This window comes from Marmota marmota, unplaced genomic scaffold (assembly GCF_001458135.2).
Source record: "Marmota marmota marmota unplaced genomic scaffold, marMar, whole genome shotgun sequence".
Lineage (NCBI taxonomy): Eukaryota > Metazoa > Chordata > Mammalia > Rodentia > Sciuridae > Marmota > Marmota marmota.
In genome coordinates, this window is record NW_026000174.1 from 10369600 (window position 1) to 10392638 (window position 23039).

At 39.1% G+C, this 23039-nt stretch overlaps 1 protein-coding gene across 3 annotated transcripts in view; it reads left to right on the plus strand.

Annotated features, from left to right (window-relative positions):
- Window positions 1-23039, plus strand: part of Gab2 (GRB2 associated binding protein 2) — a 109731-nt gene that overhangs the window by 40257 nt on the left and 46435 nt on the right. For all 3 annotated transcript variants that reach the window (XM_048787996.1, XM_048787997.1, XM_015477364.2), the window contains exon 2: window positions 6992-7292. In XM_048787996.1, coding sequence (XP_048643953.1) covers window positions 7031-7292 — 262 coding nt within the window. In that variant the 5' untranslated portion in view covers window positions 6992-7030. The remainder of the gene's footprint in view (window positions 1-6991; window positions 7293-23039) is intronic.

The following is a 23039-nucleotide window of genomic DNA, read 5'->3' on the forward strand; positions in this document are numbered from 1 at the left end:
TTAAAGATACACATATTAATATGTTCTTAATATATCTGACTAATAGTTTCAATATATTGATATCATTTAGTAACATCAGATTCCAATGGACTATAATCCTCACTTGAAAGGACTCTCTAGTTTATTGGCAGTTTTTTTTTTTCTTACCCTCATCAGAAAGAGGGAAGTTAAAAGGACACACCCATTTCTAGGAGTTATGCAAAACCCTCTTCCAAGAAATGCTTTGCCCCTTCTACAATTTTAGCCACAGGACACATAAGATTTGACATCTGGAAAGATGATTTGAGGGTATACAAAAGTCCTTAGTCATCAAAGAAGAGTTCTGTTATCTTTGGTATAAACCTAAGTCAGGGCAGAAGTTTCAGGGCTGGAGTTTCAGGGATAAAACTCAAAAGGGGTTCTTTCTAGTTAATACTTGGTCATTCAGAAGAACACAACCCTCTATTCCAAGAATCTGAGTAATCTGATTAGTGAAGTGTTCCCATGTCAAATTTTCATAGGGAAAAATACATGAGGTTCTGAAGGGTTGGAAGAGACCTGAGTGTCCTGTCCATCTGTTGACCACTCCTTAAGCTGCTCTACAGTCTCCCCCAACCCCTCTTCCACCCTTGTCCTAGGGGTCAGCAAGAGGTCAGCAAACAAATTGGAACATAATTATGTGGGTTTGCTGACAGATTGTCTGTGGCTACTTTGATGACTACTATGGAATTGATTAGTTATGACAAAGATTGTGACCTAAAAGATCTAAAATGTTCACAAGAAATTGCTAACCTTTAGCCTAGGCTGTCTCCTTTAGAATCTCCAGTGCTGAACATTCTCCAGTTTCTAAGTGATCTGCTTTGGGCCACTTCTGTAGGAAGTACTTGGTTTATTTAGGGAAAAAAAAAGTCAGAATTTGCTTTTCCACAGCATTCCCCTCCTGGTACCAGACTAGTTCAACTTCAGTATGCAGAGTCTCCTGAAATAAATCAACTTGCTCTTCCACATGCCAGCAGCCCTTCACCTAGAACACTATGATTGTGACCCCAGGCAGAGTCCCTTGGAATGCATACATGAGAGGACTTCAAGTCCCTTCAATACCACCCCAACAGAACAGAACACTCCTAGTATAATTTGGTCGTTGTGAAGCTAAATGGGGACCCACTTAAGCTTTCTGGGTGCCAAGAGCATTAGGAGGAAGCCATAGCCTTGTTCTGCACACTTGGGGATCTTTGGACCTAACCCAAAGGACAGACAGGTTCATGTGACATGTACAACAGCTCAACAGCCAGAAGTGATGCAACTTTCAGGACATGTGTACCCATATTTGTGCCTCTGTGGTCTGAATGATTGTGAAATGTTTTGTTTTCTGACAGGATTTGGGTACACAAGGAAAATAGTCACTTCTGTTTCATCAGAGAAAGTGGCAGCATACCCCTGATTCTAGACACAAATTTTGTGTTGTAATTTTATTGACAACAGGCCCCATGCTGCATATACTTTCTTAAGCCCTATTGTTAAGTACATTGACTTTGCATGTCTTCCCCTCTCTGTCTCCATTATTGCTGTTCTCATTTAGACCATCGTCTTTTCTTACAATTGTTGAATATTGCAAGTTTCCTAGTTTTCTTGTCTCTTATTTTTCCTTTCTCTGGTTTGTCTTCCTCACTGAAAATGGAGAGCACAGTAACATTTAATACATCTCCATTGGTCTGTACTCTTCAGTGTCTCCTGATTACTAATAAAGAAGGGACAAAACTTCTTAGGGGGACATTGGAGGCTTTCCAGGACCTCCAAACTCTTTCCTTTCCACCTTTCCATATTCCAGAGAGACTATTTCACATTCTCTGAAACTTTCTTATGTTTTTCCAGGCCCAGGTCTTAGTCATACTGTGTGTTCTTTTTTAAAAAAAGTCCTTTTCAAAACCATACAGCAAACCCTACTTTCCTCATTGTTCATAATCATTCCTCTCTCTCTCCTCTTTCTCCTCCCTCTCCTTTTCCCTCTCCCCCTGCCTCTCCCCTTCACTATTCCCTTTTCCCTTCCCTTTCTCTCCCTTCTTTCTTGACTCCATCCCTTTAAGTTTGAGTTTCAGTGGTCTAATAACATATTATGTCTCTCTTTTTTTTTTTGGTACTTAGAAAAATCCACTTTTTATGTTAGGGATATGTATTAATATCTCATCTTCTTGCAACTTTATAAATATTGTAATTCATTCCAAGGAAATATTTGAGTCTTCTGTCTTGTCTTTGTCCCCCAAAGCACTCAGCAAAATTTATGCTTTTTTTAAAAAAAAAATTGAATGCTATGGAAGAAGCTTGTTGATTTGTCACAAAAAAACAAAGATTTCCACCAATTTTTCTAAACATTATATAGTTTTACATTTTACATTTAAGTCCATGACATATCTCCAGTTAGTTTTTTTATAAGGTGGGAAACTTAGATTGACATGTTCTCCCATCCCTCCTCTTATCATTCAACTGCTTCCGCAACCTTTTGTTGCAAAAGCTGTCAAAAACAGTTGGGCAAGCCCAGAATGTAATCCCAGCAACTCTGGAAATTGAGGCAGGAGGATTACAAGTTCAAAGCCAGGCTTAGCAATTTAGCAAGGTCCCAAGCAACTTAGTGAGATCCTGTCTCAAAATAAAAATTAAAAAGGACTGGGGATGTAGCTCAGTGGTAAAGTGCCACTGGTTCAATTCCCAGTACCAAAACAAAAAACAGTTGGGCACGTTATATGGATCTAATTCTGGGTTCTCTTTATTACTTAGTCTTCATTACTATATATAATGAGTCTTAAAATATGGTTTATTGATTCCTCCCATTTTATTTTTATTTTTCATACTTGTTTTAGCTATTGTACTTCCTTCCTTTGTCTTTCTAATCTTGTCTGACCTCTACAAAAATTCTTGCTGGAATTTGATAAGACTTGTAATAAGCCAGTACATCAATTTGAGGAGAAGAATTATGTTGAGTCTTCCAACATAGTCTGTGATCATGGTATGTCTATTCTCTTAGCTTTTTCTTTGTTGTTTTTTAATAAGAATTATAAGGTTTTCATCATATGAAATTGCTGCACGTGTTTTACACTTTTTTCATTAAAAAAAAGGTTTATACTTTTTTCATTAAAAAAAAAAAAGACTATCATAAATGCTGGGCTTCCATGCACACTAAGCAAGTATTCTACTCCTGAGCAACAACTTTAGCCCACTTATTTTTATTATTCATTCCCACACGTTCATCACTATTTTTCTGAGAGCTTTGTAATAAATTCATTTATGTTGAATTTTGTCAAATATTCTTTCCTGTATTGATATGATCATGTAATATTTTTTTCTCTTTTCTTTCAGCTGGTTAATATGGTACATCACATTGATTACAAATATCAAATCTACCTTACCTCTTTAGAATTTACCCCACTTGGCTTTGTGTTTCCTGGATTCTCTCTATATTTTATATTTAATTTCATAATCCATTTTGAGTTAATTTTTGTATGAAACTTTGTTTAGGTATTAGAACAGACTCAAAGAAGCTTTCTCTTTAATAGCATATTCAGGATCATGTTTTCATATTCTCTTTGCATTATGTTTTAGTAGTCCAACAGTCAAGAGTAACTTCATTTCTGTATTATTGGGCACTTTTCAGCCAAATCTCCCAAACCTATTTATAAATATTATGTAGTCACTGCAACTATCAGAATGAAAGGTACAGATGCTAAAGAGCTCATATCACAGAGCATAAAATGCATACCTTTATCTTATTCTTTTTTCTGTAATCCTCTTGCTGTCTTCTTTCATACTTCCTACTATGACAACTTACAATATTTAAAAATTGCAGTTATTAGTTTGAATAAATTAACATATTCATCAAATGGAGGGAAAAAGTCAACAGATCTTTACTGAGTTCCCATTTGTTTGTTAAGAACTCTACCAAGTAGCTGTTTACCACACAAGACCCTAACCTCAAGATGCTCAGAGCTTAAAGAGGAGAAAAACAAAAGGAACTGAAATCCCAAATTTGGAGAAAGAAATGACAAAATAGAGAAAAATGTAGGTTATTAAAGGGACACAAACTGGGCAGGTGGTGCCCACCTGTAATCCCAGCTACTCAGGAGGGATGCCCTCAGTGATCTAAAACCTCCCACTTGGCCCCACTTCTCAAAGGCTCCACACTTCATCATAGCATGATGGACTGCAGAACAAGCCTTTAACACGTGGGGACACCTGGAGAACATTTCAGATCCAGACTATAGCACAGATGTAGGCCATTGTGAGGATGAGACTTTTATTCTGAGTAGATGGATAGCCATTGGAGACTTTGTACAGAGAAATGGCATTCTGATTTACATCTTGCTTTCTGGCTTCTATGTTGGAAATAGATTGCAGGATGGAAGGGGAGAAACAGGAAGACTGCAAAATGGTGAATGATACCAAGTGAACAGCAGTGGAGGTGGAGAGACATGATCAGCTTTTGGATATATTTTGAATTATTTAAACTGATTTGCCAATGAATTGAAATGTAGAGTATGAAAGGAAAGAAGCAACTATGACATCAAGATTTTTGGTCTGAGCAACTGGAAAGCTGGCATTGCTGTAACTATGATAGGAGAAATTGCAGGAGGAAATGGTCTAGAGAATATAAGAAGCTTGGTTTTTAACACAGTTTGAGATGCCTGTTAATGAAAAGTTGGATATAAGATTTGAGTTCAGCAGATGGGTCTGGGCTAGAAATACAAATTTAGGAATTTCAACATTTAGATGGTTTTAAAGCTGTTCAACTGAATAAAACAACTTGAGTGGGTGTAGAAGATAATGAATTGTACAACTAAGCATCGGGCCATCTCAGTGCTTAGAGATTAGGGAGAAGCGGAAGAACCAGCACTGGAGTTTGAAAAACAGTGCTAGAAAAATAGAAGGAGAATTGAGAATAGGTGATGAAGCCAACTGAAGAAAGTGTTTCATGAAGGACAGAATAATAAACTGCTATCAGATGTTCCTGAGAAATCAAGTGAAGGCCCAAGAGTTGATTTAGCAGTATTGAAATCTTTGAGATCTTTGAGGAGCTATTTCAGTGGTGGTGGTGGTTGGGGACAACAGAGCTTGATTAGAGGGCTTTCAAATGGGAGAGGAAATAAAAATGAGTAGTATAATAGAAAGCTCTATTAAGTTTTAATTGTAAAGAGTAATAGAAAACAATCATAGTTGGAGAGGAATATGGGATTAAGTCAGCATTTTTTTTTCTTTAAGATGGGAGAAATTGGTATCTTCATGGGAATCATCCTAGTACGAAGGGAAATTAATCATTATGGAGAGGGAGCAGTTGTTAAGTGAAATCCCTATGTATGTGAGAGGATGTGCACAAATAGAAGGTTGGCCTTAAATGGATGAACTGTCTCTGCTCTAGAAACAGAAAACATGGCTACAATAGCAGGCAGATTGGTAAATGTGGGGATTGAGGATATGTGAGTTTCTTCTTGATTGCCTGTATTTTTCTTATGAAATAAGGAGTAGAGATTTTGGAGATGTAAAGAGAGAGAAATCTATAGCTGCATTGGGAGCAAGTGGGATAGACAGAGCATTAGATTAAGCCAGAGGTTCTAGTTTTGCCAGATAAGTAAGAGAAATGGGAGAAAGAAGCAAGGAAATGATTATAGTGATGGATCAGAGACCAAAGTTGGATAGGAGAGAAATGAAGACAGTGAAAAAAGGCAAGGGTGCAAAAGTGGTAGAATCAGTGGAGTATAGATACCTTGGGGTCTAAAGAATTGTGATAACAATTAAATCCTGGCATTTGTGTTGCTTTGGGTTTGTATGCAGAGTGCTTTAGTTGTATTTGCATAATAAAGACCCTATGTGGTAGGTCAGGTGGATGGTGAAGTTGGTGATAATGATTCTCATTATGTAGATAAGGCAAGATCCAAAGAGGTAAAAGATTTAGTCAAAAATCATGCAGCATGTTGGTGGAAAAGCATTCACTCACCAGTGTAAATAAAGTTCTCCAGTGTAAATAATCTTTTTACCACTCTGTGTGGTGTCTGCTCACAGATTACTTAGTCTTATTGAAGAGAAGAGATGTAGAACATAGCATAAGGGAATATGTAACTAAGCTTTAGATTCTATAGTATGGCATGATATAAGGAGTTTATTCATTCAGTTGAGTGCTTGGTATTGTAAGTCCTAGAGATATATATTGCAGTGGGAAAAAAAAGTCCTGAAGTTACGAGATTCAAAGAAGTTTTAGAAGCATTTCTCTAAGACATCATAATTTGATAAAAAGCACATTGTAGGAAGTTAGGAAACTTACTTTTCCACTACTTGCTGTGTCACATCATTACTTTAACTTACCATACCTTAGTGGGGTTCCCCATCTAAAACAGGAATTCCACATCCTATTTTTTGGTAATAAGATTGTTTACACAGTGAAATGCTGAACTAATGTGCATTTTTAAAATCATCCTTCATTTTTGAAACTCTGGGGAAATCTGAAATGGAAATGTAGACTGTGAGCAAGCAGTAGGTTTAGGGGTCTCCATTCTTAACCTGATATTTGAGGACCTAAAACAAGTTTTGAAATTGAAGCACAGTGGTGTGCATCTATAATCCTAGCTCTTCTGGAGACTGAGACAGGACTGCAAGTTCAGGGCCAGCCTGGGCAATTTAGCAAGACCTTGTGTCCAAAAAAAATGTTTTTTTCTGTACTAAGGATTGAATCCAGGGGCATCTACCACTAAGCTATACCCACCCCAGACCTTTTTAATTATATTTTGAGATAGGATCTTGCTAAATTGCCCAGGCTGAACTTGAATTTGTAATTCTGCCTGAGTCTCCTGAGTGGCTGGGATTTTAAGCGCATGCCACCATGCCCAGCTTCAAAATAAATATTTTAAAAGGGCTAGGAATGTAGCTTGATGGTAGAGCACTTACCTAGTATGCATGAGCCAAAAATATTTAAAAAAATTTTTTAAATACCTAATGGCATTTTCCCCTTCTTGCTCCTACCTGATGTATTTAGGCCTGGAAGAAACGCTGGTTTATCCTGCGGAGTGGCCGGATGAGCGGCGATCCAGATGTTCTGGAATACTACAAGAATGATCACTCCAAGAAACCCCTGCGCATCATCAACCTGAATTTCTGTGAGCAGGTGGATGCAGGCCTCACCTTCAACAAGAAGGAGTTGCAGGATAGTTTTGTGTTTGATATCAAGACCAGCGAGCGCACCTTTTACCTGGTGGCTGAGACAGAGGAGGACATGAATAAATGGGTCCAGAGCATCTGTCAGATCTGTGGCTTCAATCAGGCTGAAGAGAGCACAGGTATGAGAGCAAACACAGGCCTTTTCCAGAAGGGGCAACGATGAGGCGGCCAGACTCAAGCTAAGGTTTCCTCTTTGGCAGGAGTAATAAGCAAAAGATTAAAATGTGAAGGAATTGGCTAAATATTAGAGGGATACCTGGTGATACTAATGTTCCAGTGGAAAAACCAAGAAATGTTGGGTTTATGAAGCTAAAAGTATTTTGTGATGTTTCTTCAAGTATATTGATACCACTGCCATTTCTCAGACGTCAACCTTTCTCCCTTTCCCTCAGCTCTCTAGCACCCTGTGCTGTTACCTGTCAGCCACACCATAGGAAACTTTCACCTGACCCCTTCTCTAGTCCATCTCTCTTTCCTAGCCCATTTTTTCAGACCACCCTGCACAGTGTGCTCATTTGTTTATTTGGCAATTTTTGTGGGTTATTGATATATAATACTGTTTTCATTTATATTCCCTTAGAAGGGGACAAGTGAGAAGGTGAAATACTGATTTTATGTTCAGGCTTTAATAACTGTCACAAAAAAATTGCTCAACTTTTGAAATGAATTTTAAATTGCAAAAATGCTCCTTGACACGGGCATTTGTTTGGGTTCATATCAAGCTCTCCAGGATGGCTGAGGAGCAGATTTTTTTTTTTTTAATAGGTAGACAGATAGTCAAAATCAGTAATTCAAGCTTTGGTTGCCTAACAGAAAATGGAGGAGCAACATTTAAAAACATTGGTGCCAAGGACCCATGCCAGATGAATTAACTAAGAATCACTGACTAGTGCACCTAGGCAGTAGTATTTTTTAGGTTTTTTTGTTTGTTGATTGAGGCTGGGCTTGACTACTGGACCTGAATACAGAATGCACATGCTAAAGCATTCTACCACTAAACTATCCCCTAGCCAAGTAGCAGCACTGAGTAACAAGGGTCCCGTCTCAGCAACCATTTCCTCTGACTATTTTAGGCTTTGAAGGCCAGATACAATCTTTTTCATATTCCTGTAATTGTTTTACAATTCTTTGAAAATGGAAGATCATTCTTAGCTCATTGACAGCATCAGCATCATCTAGAAAGTTCTTAGAAATACAGATTCTTGGGCCTCACCTCAAACTATGTGAGTTAGAAACTCTGGAAGTAAAGCCCAGCAATGTGCTCTGGAAAACGCTTCAGGTTGTTTTGATGCATGGTTAAGTTTGAGAACCACTGGTCTAATCCCTTGCCACTCAGGATGGCGTTTGTGGACCAGCAGAATCTGCCTCTATTGGGAGCTTGTTAAAAAGCAGAATAGAACAGAATACTTTCAACCAGGTTGTGAAAGTAGTACAGCAGCTTCCTATATACCTTTCACTGAGCTTTCGTTAGTGTTAACATCTTAGTTACCATGGTACAATTATCAGAACTAAGTGATCAACATTGGTACAATACTGTTAACTACAGGTTATATGGGTTTCACCTATTTTCACTCATTTCCTTATTCTGTTCAGGAATCCATCCAGAATGCCATGTTGGATTTATTGTGTCTGAGTCTCCTCCAGTTTATGACAGCTTCTTGGTCTTTCTTACCTTTCATAACCTTGACCCCTTTAAAGAATACTGCCTAGGCATTTTGTGGGTGTGGATGATGTTTCCTCATGGTTATACTGAGGTTATCAGTCCAGGAGATTACTACAAAGGTGATGTCCTTTTCTCAGCACATTGGGTCAGAGGCAGATGGTGTCAAAGATTTTACTACCAGTCTCATTGACCTTGACCACTTGATGGAAGTAGAATCTGCCTGATGTTTCAACTGTAAGCTAATTATCTTTATTTTTGTGACTAATAAACATTTGGGAAATACTCCAGTGATATACAAATACATTTTTCTCCTTAAAATTTGCCACTAATTTTTGCATTCATATTTGCAACAGTGACTACTGTGATGGGTTTTTGTTATTGTCGTTGTTTAATACAGTGTCTCACAAAGTTGCCCAGGCTGCCCTTGAACTTGCAGTCCTCCTGTATCAGCCTTCCAAGTCCCTAGGGTTACAGATGTGCTGCCGCAGTCCGGCTGCAGCAAAATAACCCGGGGGGTGACAAACAACTTGTGTACATTGATACAGCAGGAGTAGGAGCCGTATATTGTAGGACCGGAGGGGTATATATACATTCCACACAGCTTATCTTAATTAACATAAACTAGATACAGCAGTCAACCAATAAGGAATCTCCACGCTTAATGGCTCGCTGGCGTTACTTCACAAACCACTCCCTCTGCAAAATGCCAGGCGCCATCTTGACTTGTTTACAGACTCTAACAATGTGCAACACTATACCTGGCTTTTTTTTATTTTTATTTTTTTAGTTGTTGATAGTCCTTTATTTATTTTACATGGTGCTGAGAATCAAACCCAGTGCCTCACACATGCCAGGCAAGTGCGCTACCGCTGAGCCATAGCCCCAGCCCTCTTTTTTTTTTTTTTAATTGTAGAAATTTTATATTCCAGTATAGCAATATCCATAGTCAGTCTCTTAACAGAGTACAGCAAACATATAATATATTTAAGTACTAAAAGGTATAATTGACTCAGTAGCAAAACTTTAAAAAAATAGCACATTTTGCCCATATCAACCTGACTCTTTCTATGATTTACCATTCAGGAAACTAGGACATAATGATTTTCCCATCAAAATCAGTTTGTTCACTTATAAAACTGTAAGTAATTTAAGATCCCTACCTGCTGAATCAGATAGCAGAGGGCCCTCTTCTGTAATATACTGTTCCAGATAGTAATATTAATGTCACCTTAAAAAAAAAAAACTTGTGAGGGAAAAACTGAAAATTACCATTTTGTCTACAAAATAAGTGTAATTTATACAGACCTGGAGATAATTAAAAGGCTCAAATTCTTAATGTGAAAGCAAGTAGAGAAAGATTCAAAATGGTAAATTTTTTCCTTTACATAAATGATAAGAGGAGCTGAGGTTGTGGCTCAGTGGTAGAGAGCTTGCCTAGCATGTGGGAGGCACTGGGTTCAATCCTCAACATCACATAAAAATAAATAAAACAAAGGTATTGTGTCCATATATAACTAAAAAAAGAAAACAATTTTTAAAAAAATAAATGATAGCTATGATAAATAGGTGACAAGTCAAGTTTATAGCTAGTTAATCACTGAGAAGACAATTGCATTCATTCATGATGTTAGAGAAGATATAAGTACATGTACATGTCCCTGAGCTAGCCAAGAATCAACATGTTATTGGTTTACAGTCCCAAACTATGGCTATGTGAATTTGTCTAAATATAAATGTCTAAATATGCTAAATATTTAGAGCACTTGTTAGCAGCAGAAACCAAAACATTGTCATACTAAATACACAAGATATTTAGATAGGATCTCATTTGTTGTCAAAAACAGTGACTGGGGCTGGGGATGTAGCTCAGTGGTAGAACACTCACCTAGCATATAAAATGCCCTGCATTTCATCCTCAACATCATCAAAAACAAAAAAAGCCATGATTATCAGATAATTAAATCTGACTTTTTTTTTTTAAATATTGCTCCAGGTCCTCTCAGAGAAACATGAAAATAATACTGAGGCTCTTAATACTGTTACTTTATAATTTACAGAAATTAAAGAAAAGCCAGAAGATAGAAATTTATGAGTGTCATACTCTTTGAATAGTGACAGTAGGATATATAATTAGAGATATTCTTGTTTAAAATAATGGAAAAGTGCTCATAGAGTAAACAACACTATATATATTTGGCAGGGGGCACAGGGGATTGAAGCCTGAGAGGCTTAATAACTAAGCCATATCTCCAGCCCTTTTTATTTTTTATTTTGAGACAGGGGCTCACTAAGTTGCTAGGGCCTTTCCAAGTTGCTAAGGCTGGCCTCAAACTTGCAATCCTTCTGCCTGAGCCTCCCAAAATGCTGGGATTACAGGCATGTACCATCACACCCGACTGTAACTGAGTCTTTTTAAGCCAGATGGAGTTGATTGCTGTTAAAACTAGTTGAGGTTTACATTAGTCCATCTTATACAGAAAGTGACCTGCCCATGAGGAGCATGAGATGACATGATTTCACTCTTCTCAGGAGAAATGTACTGAAAAGCCTACCATTGCCACTGAAATCACATGTGCTAGGTAGAATCAGGATCAGATAGACCATTGAGCTTTTCCTTGCAATTTGAGCAAGCAGCAAAGTATACTGATACTGCTCTTAAAAGTTCTTTCACCACTAAATTGGGGCCTGAACCTCTAAACAAGGAATAAAGCCCTTCTTTTTCCCAAGGTTACCTTTAGGTGACAGAGTCCAAGAGACATGACTAGGTTGACAGTGACTCCACCCATGTATCAGTTGAACGTAAGAAATGGAAAGCATCAGAGAAGATGATGGCAGCAGTAGTTTTACAACTTCAGCTGACAGGTTGGAATAGCTCCCTCTCCACCATCATATCCCCAGCAAACAGATGCACCATCATGCCCCTATGCCTTACTCTCTCCCTCATGTCCTCCAGACACTGAGACACAACATGGATCCATCTGTTAAGTTTTGCACCCAGATGGAAACACACATGCTCCAGGGACATTGAGGGGAGCTGGCAGAGAATGCAGCTGCAGAGAGCAACTGGCACAGCCCCCCCACCCCGGGCTAGTCCAGCCATGCTCCCTTAACTGTGGGGTTTTAGTGGTGATTTTTCTCTTTCCCCAAGAATCTGCATTTTATGGAGATTCTCAGGTGATTTGTATGCACACTAAAATTTGAAAAGCACTGGGTTAGATCATTGATTCCCAAACCTTCAGAATCACCTGAAAGTTTTTCTTTTAACTTAGATATGCTGAGTCAGTAATTCTGATTTAGGCTTAGGAATTAATAGCTTTTTTTTAAAAAAAATCCCACAGCATAGGAAAATATATTTTCAAATCTTTATATCTGATAAGCATTTGGAATTAAGAATATATTTAAAAAAACTTGTTTTAGTTAACAACGAGACAACTCAGTTTTAAAAATGGGTAAAGCTCTTAAATTCTCTGAATAAAATCCTTTGTCAGATAAAGAATTTGCAAAAATTTGCTCCCATTCTGCAGGTTTTCTCTTCACTCTGTTGATTGTTTCCTTTGCTGTGCAGAAGCTTTTCAGTTTGATATAATCCCTTGTGCCTGTTTTTGCCTACACTTTTAGGATTATATCCAAAAAAAAATGATGGCCTGTACGAGTGTGTGTATGTGTGTGTGTGTGTGTGTGTGTGTGTGTGTGTGTGGCTACAGTACTGGGGATTGAACAGGGATACTCTACCACTGAGCTATATTCCCATCCCTTTTTCTTTTTAATTAGAGATGAGATCTCACCAAGTTGCCATGGTTGGGCTTGAAGTTGCAGTTCTCCCACCTCAACCTTTCAAGTAGCTGGAATTAGAGATGCGTGCCACTCCACCTGGCTTATACCAATGTCTTGGAGTGTCTCCCCTATGTTTTCCTCTAGTAGTTTCAGAGTTCAAGTCTTATATATAGGTCCTTGACACATTTCAAGTTGACTTTTGTACAGGGTAAAAGGTGGGGATAAAGTCTCAGTTTTAAGCATGTATCACACATTTATCACAGCACCATTTGGTAAAAAAGCTGTTCTTCTCTTTATTTTTGGCACCTTTGTAGAGAATTCACTGACTGTAGATTTGTAGATTTATTTCTGGGATCTCTATTTTGTCTATCTATGCATTGGTTTTTATGCTAATATGCTGTTTTGGTTACTATAGCTCTGTTATATGCATTGAAATCAGTTGTTGGAATGCTTCCAGTTTTGTCCTTTTTGCTTGAGATTGCTTTAGCTATTGGGTATTTTGTGCTTCCATATTAATTTTCAGATTATTTTTTCTAGGGTTTGTTTTGTTTTTTCAGTGTTAGATGTTTTTCCATTGTGAAGAATGTCATTGGTATTTTGATAGGGATTGCATGAGATCTGGAAACTGCTGTGTAGTATGGGTATTTTAACTATTGATTCTTCTAATCCACAATCACGGCAGTCTTGCCATTTTTTTTGTGTGTGTTCTCTTCAATTTCTTTCATAGGATTTTTTTTTTAAATTTTATTGTAGGAGTCTTTTCCTTCTTTAGTTAAATATATTCTTAAGGTTTTTGTTGTTCTTGTTTTATGGGTTTTGTAGCTATTATGAATTATTTTGCTGTCATGATTTCTTTCTTATCAAGTTCATTACTAATACATGGAAATGCATCTACTGATTTTGTAAAATAGACATTATTAAAGGCTGGGAATGGTAGGAAGGCAAACAGAGGGAGATGGGATAATTGTTCCAAAACACAATTAGGTAGGAGTAATAAACTCTACATCCTAGTAGGGTGATTGTAGTTCACAATAGTCTATTATTTATTTTATGAATAACTAAAAGATACTCAAAGACTCCGAACATAAGGTAATAATGAGATATTATAAATATCAGTTATCCTAATTTAATCAATGTACACATATACACGTACTATATCTCATAAATGTTTATTACTAGTTAATCAAAAATTTAAAGATATATTTAAGATAGAAATACTGACTACTCTCATTTTATCATTACACATTGTATACATACATCAAATTATCACACTGTAGTTCATGAGTCTGTACAATTAATGTTTTTTAATTCATTTTTAAAGTCCTAAAAACAAACACAAAATGGGCAAAGAATCTGAGTAGACATTTCTCCAAAGAAGATATATGAATCGCTAATAAGTACATAAAAAGATGCTGAGTGTCCTTAGCCATTAGAGAAGTACAATCAAAACCACAGTGATTTCCTATCTACTAGGGTAGTGTAATTTAAAAGATGTATAAGACAAGATTTGGGCAAGATGTGGAGAAACACATTGCTCAGATGTCCCACCTTTACTTTGCTCATGAGAAGCAAAATAGTACAGGCACTGCAGAAAGCAGTGTGGCAGTTTTCCCAAAGCTAAGCATAGAATAACCAACTATAAGACTCACAAAGTATATACCCGCAAAGGCACACCCCCCGCCAGTGACCCACCTCCTCCAGCCACACCCTACCTGCCTTTAGTTACCACGCAGTTAATTCCATCAGGGGATTAATTCACTGATTGGGTTAAGGCTCTCACAACCCAATCATTTCTCCTCTAAACCTTCTTGCATTGTCTCAAAATGAGCTTTTGGGGGACATCTCACATCCAAACCATAACACCCTTTATTTATTCCTGATGAATAGTAAAACATGCTTATTTGGGAGGTATAGTGGGGAGTAAAGGAATTAAAAGGTAGGGGGAAAACTCCACAAACCCACTAGTCTCAAGAGTTTTTTATAAATGTGTAAGAAATGGATTTGAAAATACCTTCAATTTTTAGGAATTAGCAAATTTATTTTAATGGGATTATTTCCTTGTGGGATTAGAGGTGTTTCCACCAAGAAAAACATTCTTGAGAAAAAAAAATAATTCTTGAGGCAAATATCTTTTTTTAAAATCATATAATTAAAGGATATTGTCTGAATCTTTCTCTGACTATATAGGATTTAAATATAATGAAAATGTAGAGACAACATTCTTTGGACTTGCTTTCTTAGGTAGGAAGATTCATTTCTCTGTTTGCACATTATTATTCACTCATTCACTCAGCAAACCTTCACTGAGCACTTACTTCATGCCAGTCTCCATCATAACCAGGGATGCTGGAGATGGTCAGTAGGGTTCCTGTGCTGACCTCACAGCCTGGTGGAGGAACGGTTGTAACCACACAGTTGTAGAGGGTGCTGCTAACACCCTAAGGGTATTACCAAGGTCAGAGGCAGCAGCTGGGCACCACCAGCTCAAGGAGGAGGGACTGAGTAGGCAGGAGGTGTTACAACTCTGTCTACTAGAAGATAGACTCCCTTAAGCCTTTGGTTTAAAGGGATTATTTTATAAGATGTCTGGTAGTTTAATTACCAGAGCAAGGGTCTTGGTTGTAAGACAGAGGTTTAGGGTTCTTTGTGCAGTCTTTCCGAGAAAGGCAATAGGCTTTTCTTCTCACAAGAGAATCTAGTGTGTTAAAAGATCCAGTCACTTATTGGGTTATGTCTTACTTTATTAGCTTTCTTAAAAGTGGATTATACCTCTAAAACCTCCAGGTAAGGATTTAGAGTTTAATCACCAAGCCAATGTTTTCATAGCTGAGAGTTGGGATCTGAGGAGAAGAAGGAAGTTAACATTTAACTCCCAACTTTTGATCAAAAACCTATTTCATTTAATCACTTTGTCAACTTCATTTCCCTTTTCAAGTAAGGACATAGTACTTTTTCTTCCCTGCCTAACATTTCAGTTAATTCCATCAGGGGATTAATTCACTGATTGGGTTAAGGACTTAAAGATCCTCTCTGTCTACCCACCCCTGACCTGGGCTGGGCTAGACTCATGCTACCCAACTGACATCAACCACCCTAGATTCTTCCCTGTGGCAGCTCTGCTCTCCTTTTTCTGGTGCCTCTTGTGAACAACCTACTCAACTGGGGCTTTGGGTCAGCATCTGCTTTAGGTGAGGAGCACCCTGGACTGACACCTAAACCTCACCAGCCACAAAAAGAAATAATAGCAGCTATATACTGACCATCTGCTCTATGAAAGTAGAGACTTGAAATAAACCGCCACTAAAAATTTACAGTAATGGGCTGGATTGTAGCTTAGTAGTTGAGCACTGCTTTCCTCACATGCGTGAGGCACTGGGTTCAATCCTCAGCACCACCTTAAAAAAAATAAGTGAATAAAACCAAGATATTGTGCCCATATACAACTAAAAAAATGTTTCAAAAATATTCACAGTAATCCCTCTAGGTAGCAAAAAATTTGACCTACGGCCATGCAACTAGAAAACGACAAAACCAGGATTCTAGTCTAAACCAAATCTGACTTTTCATTATAACATGATGTCTTTTATTCCTAGCATTTTTTAGTACAAATATTTGCCAGAACTAAGCCTAGATATTTTTGCCTCTTTGGATACTCTGTAGGAGGTGGGAGTACTTCTAAACACCTTCCACTGGAGGCCCTAAAGCTGGCCAGGTTTCCCACGTCACCACCCCAAATTGTTCAAGTCCATGGGCTGCAGTAGTCCTAATTTAGTAACTTCTAGGACTTTAACCAGTCCTCTAGTTCTTTCAGTGTGTCTGTAGGCTCACAGGGAGAAGGTAACTGGTTCATATCACCATTCTGTGACTACATGAGCATATCACTGGATCAAAGTTTCAGTTTTCTGGTATAGAATAAGGATAAAATACTTTGTGATCTCACCCCAGTGCTTCTGCTTCTTGCATGGGTGCATCTAGACAAACCTCACCCATTGGCAGCACTCAAGCTGCATATTTCCCAAAGGACTATGAGCATTGTATTCCACATTAGGTTATCCCCTGGAGTTATCCAATCCAACATCCCTGCTTGCTGCTTGATCCCATAGAGATTCCTTCATAAGGGAGCCTCTTGCAAGCAAATACTCCTTTTTTGTTTTCTTTCTTTTCCTTAAGGGTTGTGATGGGACCCATCGAAAAACTTGTTTTTCACTCTCAGCTGGAAGGGGTTTTGTGGCAGATGGGAGTCTATCCTTTTTTTTTTTTTTTTCCAACTTTCTTACCACCCCCAGATTCTTATTTCTACTGCCACCCTCCAATTTCTCACATATTCCAGCCAAAATGTTTAGGATAAAACCTGCAGGATCAAGACCAGACCAGGAGTGAAACTGAGTCTGAATATTGACATAAGGTTGGAGGAGATACCAACCTTCTGATAGGAAACTCTTTCCAAAAGGAAATCAGGGACAATTTCAAGAAGTAAAAGCAACTCTCAAGAATATATATCAAGATTTCACATCACATGCATTGAGTCATCAAGTCTGTTGAGGGGAAGTAGGGGAATACATGCATGCAGACAAACAAAAGTAAGAACCCCATCTCCCTCTAGGAATCAAAATAGCCTTCAGTCCTCAGAGTAAGAAAGAAAGATGCTCTAAGCTTTGTTTACCAGTAAACAGGTCCAAATCCTCACATTTGTGGCCCAGTTGTGGGCAGCTGTCCCTGACCAGATGTGCCACACACAAAAAGAGCCAGCAAAGAGCTTTAATGAATTATTTATATGCTCAAGATCATCCGCTGTTAGGAAAGCCTTTTGAATCCTCAAAGCTGAGGACTTCTTCCCTTTTATCCCCTTCTTCCTTCATTTATTCAGTGGCTATCCCAGCACAGCCACTATCACGTGGCAGGCTTGCAGCACTCAAGTCTCAGTGCTACCACTTACTTGCTGTATCATGTGAAATAAATGACTTTACCTCTGTTTTTTTTTTTCTGTAAATGGAGTTGATGCCCTTCACAGAGTTGTTGGGAGGTTACACAAATGTAAAGGAAAACATAGGTACACAATGTGAACAGTAGCTGCCTGTCGTACTGTTTCCCATGTAGTGATTACGGCAATAAAGACAGTTGTTATATCTGTAGAAGAGGAACAGAATATGATTTAAATATCTAGCATTTTTTAGAGAACTTCCCAGTCTACAGACCGTTCTGCAGTCTCATTTGAGTGTAAAGAAACAAAATTAGATAGTCATGGCTGCTGGCATTATTCCTATTGCACAAGTAAGGAAACTGGAGTTCAGAGACACTGCCAGAAAGCAGAGCTGCTGGGCCTGGATGCCAGGGCTTTTCACTCTATTCCATGGCTGTTTGTCCTAACCCCTATTCACAGACCTATTTACTGTGGCTGTTTCTTTTCTTTTTTTTTTTTTTTAAATGTGTTGACATTTTATTTTTTTATTTTTTTTTTTTAATTTTTTATTGTGGGTTGTTCAAAACATTACAAATTTCTTGACATATCATATTCTACACTTTGATTCAAGTGGGTTATGAACTCCCACCTTCACCCCATACACAGATTGCAGAATCACATCAGTTACACATCCATTGATTTACAAATTGCCATCCTAGTGTCTGTTGTGCTCCGCTGCCTTTCCCATCCTCCACCCTCCCCCCTCCCCACCTCTCCCCTCCCCTCCCCTCCTCTCTCTCTACCTCCTCCACTGTATAACCCTGAGGGTCTCCTTCTATTACCATGCAATTTCCCTTCTCTCTCCCTTTCCCTCCCACCTCTCATCCCTGTTAAATGTTAATCTTCTTCTCCTGCTCTTCGTCCCTACTCTGTTCTTAGTTACTCTCCTTATATCAAAGAAGACATTTGGCATTTGTTTTTTAGGGATTGGCTAGCTTCACTTAGCATAATCTGCTCTAATGCCATCCATTTCCCTGTAAATTCTATGATTTTGTCATTTTTTAATGCAGAGTAATACTCCATTGTGTATAAATGCCACATTTTTTTTATCCATTCGTCTATTGAAGGGCATCTAGGTTGGTTCCACAGTCTTGCTATTGTGAACTGTGCTGCTATGAACATCGATGTAGCAGTGTCCCTGTAGCATGCTCTTTTTAGGTCTTTAGGGAATAGACCAAGAAGGGGAATAGCTGGGTCAAATGGTGGCTCCATTCCCAGCTTTCCAAGAAATCTCCATACTGCTTTCCAAATTGGCTGCACCAATCTGCAGTCCCACCAGCAATGTACAAGTGTACCCTTTTCCCCACATCCTCGCCAGCACTTGTTGTTGTTTGACTTCCTAATGGCTGCCAATCTTACTGGAGTGAGATGGTATCTTAGGGTGGTTTTGATTTGCATTTCTCTGACAGCTAGAGATGGTGAGCATTTTTTCATGTACTTGTTGATTGACTGTATGTCCTCCTCTGAGAAGTGTCTGTTCAGGTCCTTGGCCCATTTGTTGATTGGGTTGTTTGTTCTCTTATTGTCTAATTTTTTGAGTTCTTTGTATACTCTGGATATTAGGGCTCTATCTGAAGTGTGAGGAGTAAAGATTTGTTCCCAGGGTGTAGGCTCCCTATTTACCTCTCTTATTGTTTCTTTTGCTGAGAAAAAACTTTTTAGTTTGAGTAAGTCCCATTTGTTGATTCTAGTTATTAACTTTTGTGCTATGGGTGTCCTATTGAGGAATTTGGAGCCCGACCCCACAGTATGTAGATCGTAGCCAACTTTTTCTTCTATCAGACGGCGTGTCTCTGATTTGATATCGAGCTCCTTGATCCATTTTGAATTAACTTTTGTGCATGGCGAGAGAAAGGGGTTCAGTTTCATTTTGTTGCATATGGATTTCCAGTTTTCCCAGCACCATTTGTTGAAGATGCTATCCTTCCTCCATTGCATGCTTTTAGCCCCTTTATCAAATATAAGATAGTTGTAGTTTTGTGGATTGGTTTCTGTGTCCTCTATTCTGTACCATTGGTCCACCCGACTGTGGCTGTTTCTAAGCCACAGAATAGCAAGAAGGAAGAGCATTAAGATGTTTTTCAGGGCTCGGGTTGTAGCTCAGTGGTTGAGCACTTGCCTCGCATGTTTGAGACACTAGGTTCAATCCTCAGCACCACATAAAAAATAAAATAAATTTAAAAAAACAAAGATATTGTGTCCATTTACAATTTAAAAAAAAATTTTAAAGATGTTTTTCAATCACTGAGAACTGACTGCTTTGAAAGTAAGGTGCTGTTGCACATTAATATTAACCTCTGAGGGATAAATTAGCAGGGTAACATGGTCTCAGATTTTAGAGTAGCCAACAAATCACTGTGAATCTGAACCCAAGGAGTTTAACTCACCAAAACCCTGTTTTATAACTCTTGAAGATTTTAAAATAAGATCAGAGCCTCCTCCATATTCTTTCCACTATTTTAGCTTTTCTCTTCTTCTTGAACTCCTTGGAAGGAATTTCATAATAGTTACATGCCTAATTCTGTGGAATGAAAAATTCCCAGAGTTCCAATCAATTATTCTTTATCTCTTCTCCACATTTTCTCTACTAAAAATTTTGGTGAGGCTGCTTCCTTTTAAATATTTCATAAATATTTAAATTTCTAGTAATCCTTGTGTTTTCTAACTTACTCCTCAACAGAATATTTTAAGTCCTAGGTTTTCTCTGGGGTCAAGCAATACCCAAAGGGACACTTTTGGGGAAATCTTCAGCATCCACTGGAAGAATGTTATGGGGGTGGGGGCAGAAGTCTTCAAATAGCTCCTTCCCCTGTGGAGAGAATGCTTGGTGCCTTATAGGTCAGGACCCCTTATTCCTCTGGGTTTCTGCCAGCAGGGAGGGATGCAATGGAGCTCAGCAGTTCACTCCAATGCCTTCTGATGACCTTGGTCCTTCCCCGGATGAAAAATGAGTGGGTGAGCTGGGGAAAAAGCAGGGGCCAGAGCAGGGTGGAGAGGGAAGCAACATTTCTCAGGGGACTCACCCTCCCCTCTTCTCATCTCTGGAAGGGCCTTTTCCTCTCCATAATCTTCTGCCTTCTGCATCGATGGTGTTTTTAACTGAGATAAGACTCCCACCTCCTCTGGGACCCCTGTTGGATGCTGAGCGCAAGTGTGGGAGGTGAGAGGAGTGTCTCCCCAGACCCAGACCAAATCTCCTGCAGAGCAAAAAAGACTGACCCAGGCCCCAGCCCAGAGGCGAAGGATGCTGTCTGAATCACCCACCCTTTTTTTCCACTGAGACAATGAGGAAAATAAAACATCCAGACCAGTTTCCAGCCAGATCTGAAATCCTCATGCCTTTAAAAAAAAAAAAAAAAAAAAGTTATTCTAGCTAACCCTGAAACATCAGACCTTCCTCCTAAATCTTTTGCTTGCTTGTTGGTTTTTGTTTACAGCTGGGTCTAGTCACCCCCAGAGCAGGCCTTGAATTGGAACATGAACTCCATAAAATCCCCACAGACTCCTCTGCATTGTCCTGGAACAGGCTCCAGCCCTGACCTTCAGGGCACTCCAGACTCTGGAGGAGGAAAAGGAGACAAGGAGAAACCTGACCCTGCTGTCTTCATTCTAAACCTTGATCCCTCTTCCTGTTCTGCCTTTTATACCAGACTCTCCCCCTTGCCATCCCAGCCAGCCAGCATAGATCAAATCTAGTATTACCTGCCAGAACCCACAGACTGTTAGAGAAGGGAGCATCTCGTCCAACTCCTCAACACCAGCAGCTTTGGATGGCTCCCCAATGTCTCTTGAGATCCGCCCCCTCTTTACCCACCCACCCCTCTTTATTTCTGTTTGTTGGTTTGTTCTTTGAGGCTTATCCCTAGTAAAGGAAGGCAATAAATGATTGTTTAATTGGCCCCAACCCAGATTCCAGAGCCTACTGTAAAGCTGATTTGGGGCTAGAAGTAGGATTAGAACTTTGTATTTAGTAGTAAAGCCATCTTGAACTTCTGAAGGCTCTTGATTATGGCTAAACATCCTATTACAAGTAGCTATACATAGGGTTCACTCTGGGTGCTACAAAATCAGTAGATATGGCTGTCTTTCTCTAGGATCTGAATTGTAAAGTCCCAGTTTTAAATTTCATTTTTGTTACTAATCTCACTTTCTTTAACCCTAAACTAGGAGTGATTTCCAACCTTATTTTAAGTATACCCTTTTAACCAGATCTTACGTGGAACAGAGTATATGAAACACATGAGTGTAGCAGCTCTGGATTGCAGGGGAGAGGGAGGGTGCAGTGCTGCAAACCGGAGGTGTGCCTAGTGCCTACCCCTCCTCTTTTCCCATGCTTGCCTGGGAAAGCTGGAACACAATGTGAAAATCTTGGCCTGTGGCAGATATTTCAAAACAGGGACCAACAGAGCAGTGCTGAGCTATGAAAATTTTTTTCATCAGTGTACAACAAAATGAAAAATATGAAGAAGAAGATAGTGTCAGTTTTCATAAAGCTAAATGTAATCAGATATTAAAACTTCCCTTTGTTCATAGATACTATATGTGCATGTACTAACATGTTCTTTTATGTGTGTGTAAAATGACAGTCCTAGTAAAGAGCAGTTTGTACACATTTGACATCATTAAAAGTTGGCAGCCCCATGTGGCCATTTCTAAAAGAACACAGATGAAGAAGCAAAGAGGCAGTGCATTAATTCATTTGTAAAGTGGGAGTGTCTGGAAACAATGAGCTAGAAGTGATGCTAGTCCCCAGCCTCTGGTGCACTCCTGGCCCAAGGCCTCTGAATTCTACCCTCAAATTCAGGCCCACCCTGCACCCTTGTATTATGTCAGTGCTCAGGATCCTTTGTCCCTTTGGCTCAATTCTGGCCCTGCTCTTGTGTGTCAGCTAGGGTCAGCCCTGGAATTATGCCTCATTTTCCTGTTCTTCAGTCTCTGCCCTATGACTCTGCCTGTTGTCTTGAATTCCACCCAGGATTGGACCATATCATGCATTTATGTAACTCCTCTCATAGACCAGAGTCTCCTAGATGTTGAACCAGTGACTGGAGCCCACTGCCCACTGGAAAACTGCTGTTGCCAGTGAGCTGTCTGCCTGAATTTCTGAAAAAAATTCACTTCTGCTCCTTCTGAACATGCTGTCTCCTCCTCTTGGACTCCTGCCCACATTTCTAGGTGATGCCCCAGTTTCTGTTTTGTGTTCACTCATTCAGGACACACGAGGGAGTACCTGTTTTTGTCAGACCCTGTCCTACAGTCAAGGGCTAGAGAAGGGCACAAGAAACAGACCTGTTTTCAGTGAACTCCTGAGCCTTGTTTATGTTCTCCAGTTTAACTTTTCTCTATCAAATGGCTTTTGGAACCCTAGTGATTCTATGCCTTCTCCATTTTCACAAGGTTTACCTGTTTTTAATTGAAGTATGCCTCGCTCTCTGCCAACATATATCTACCAGATAAAAAATTTGAGGT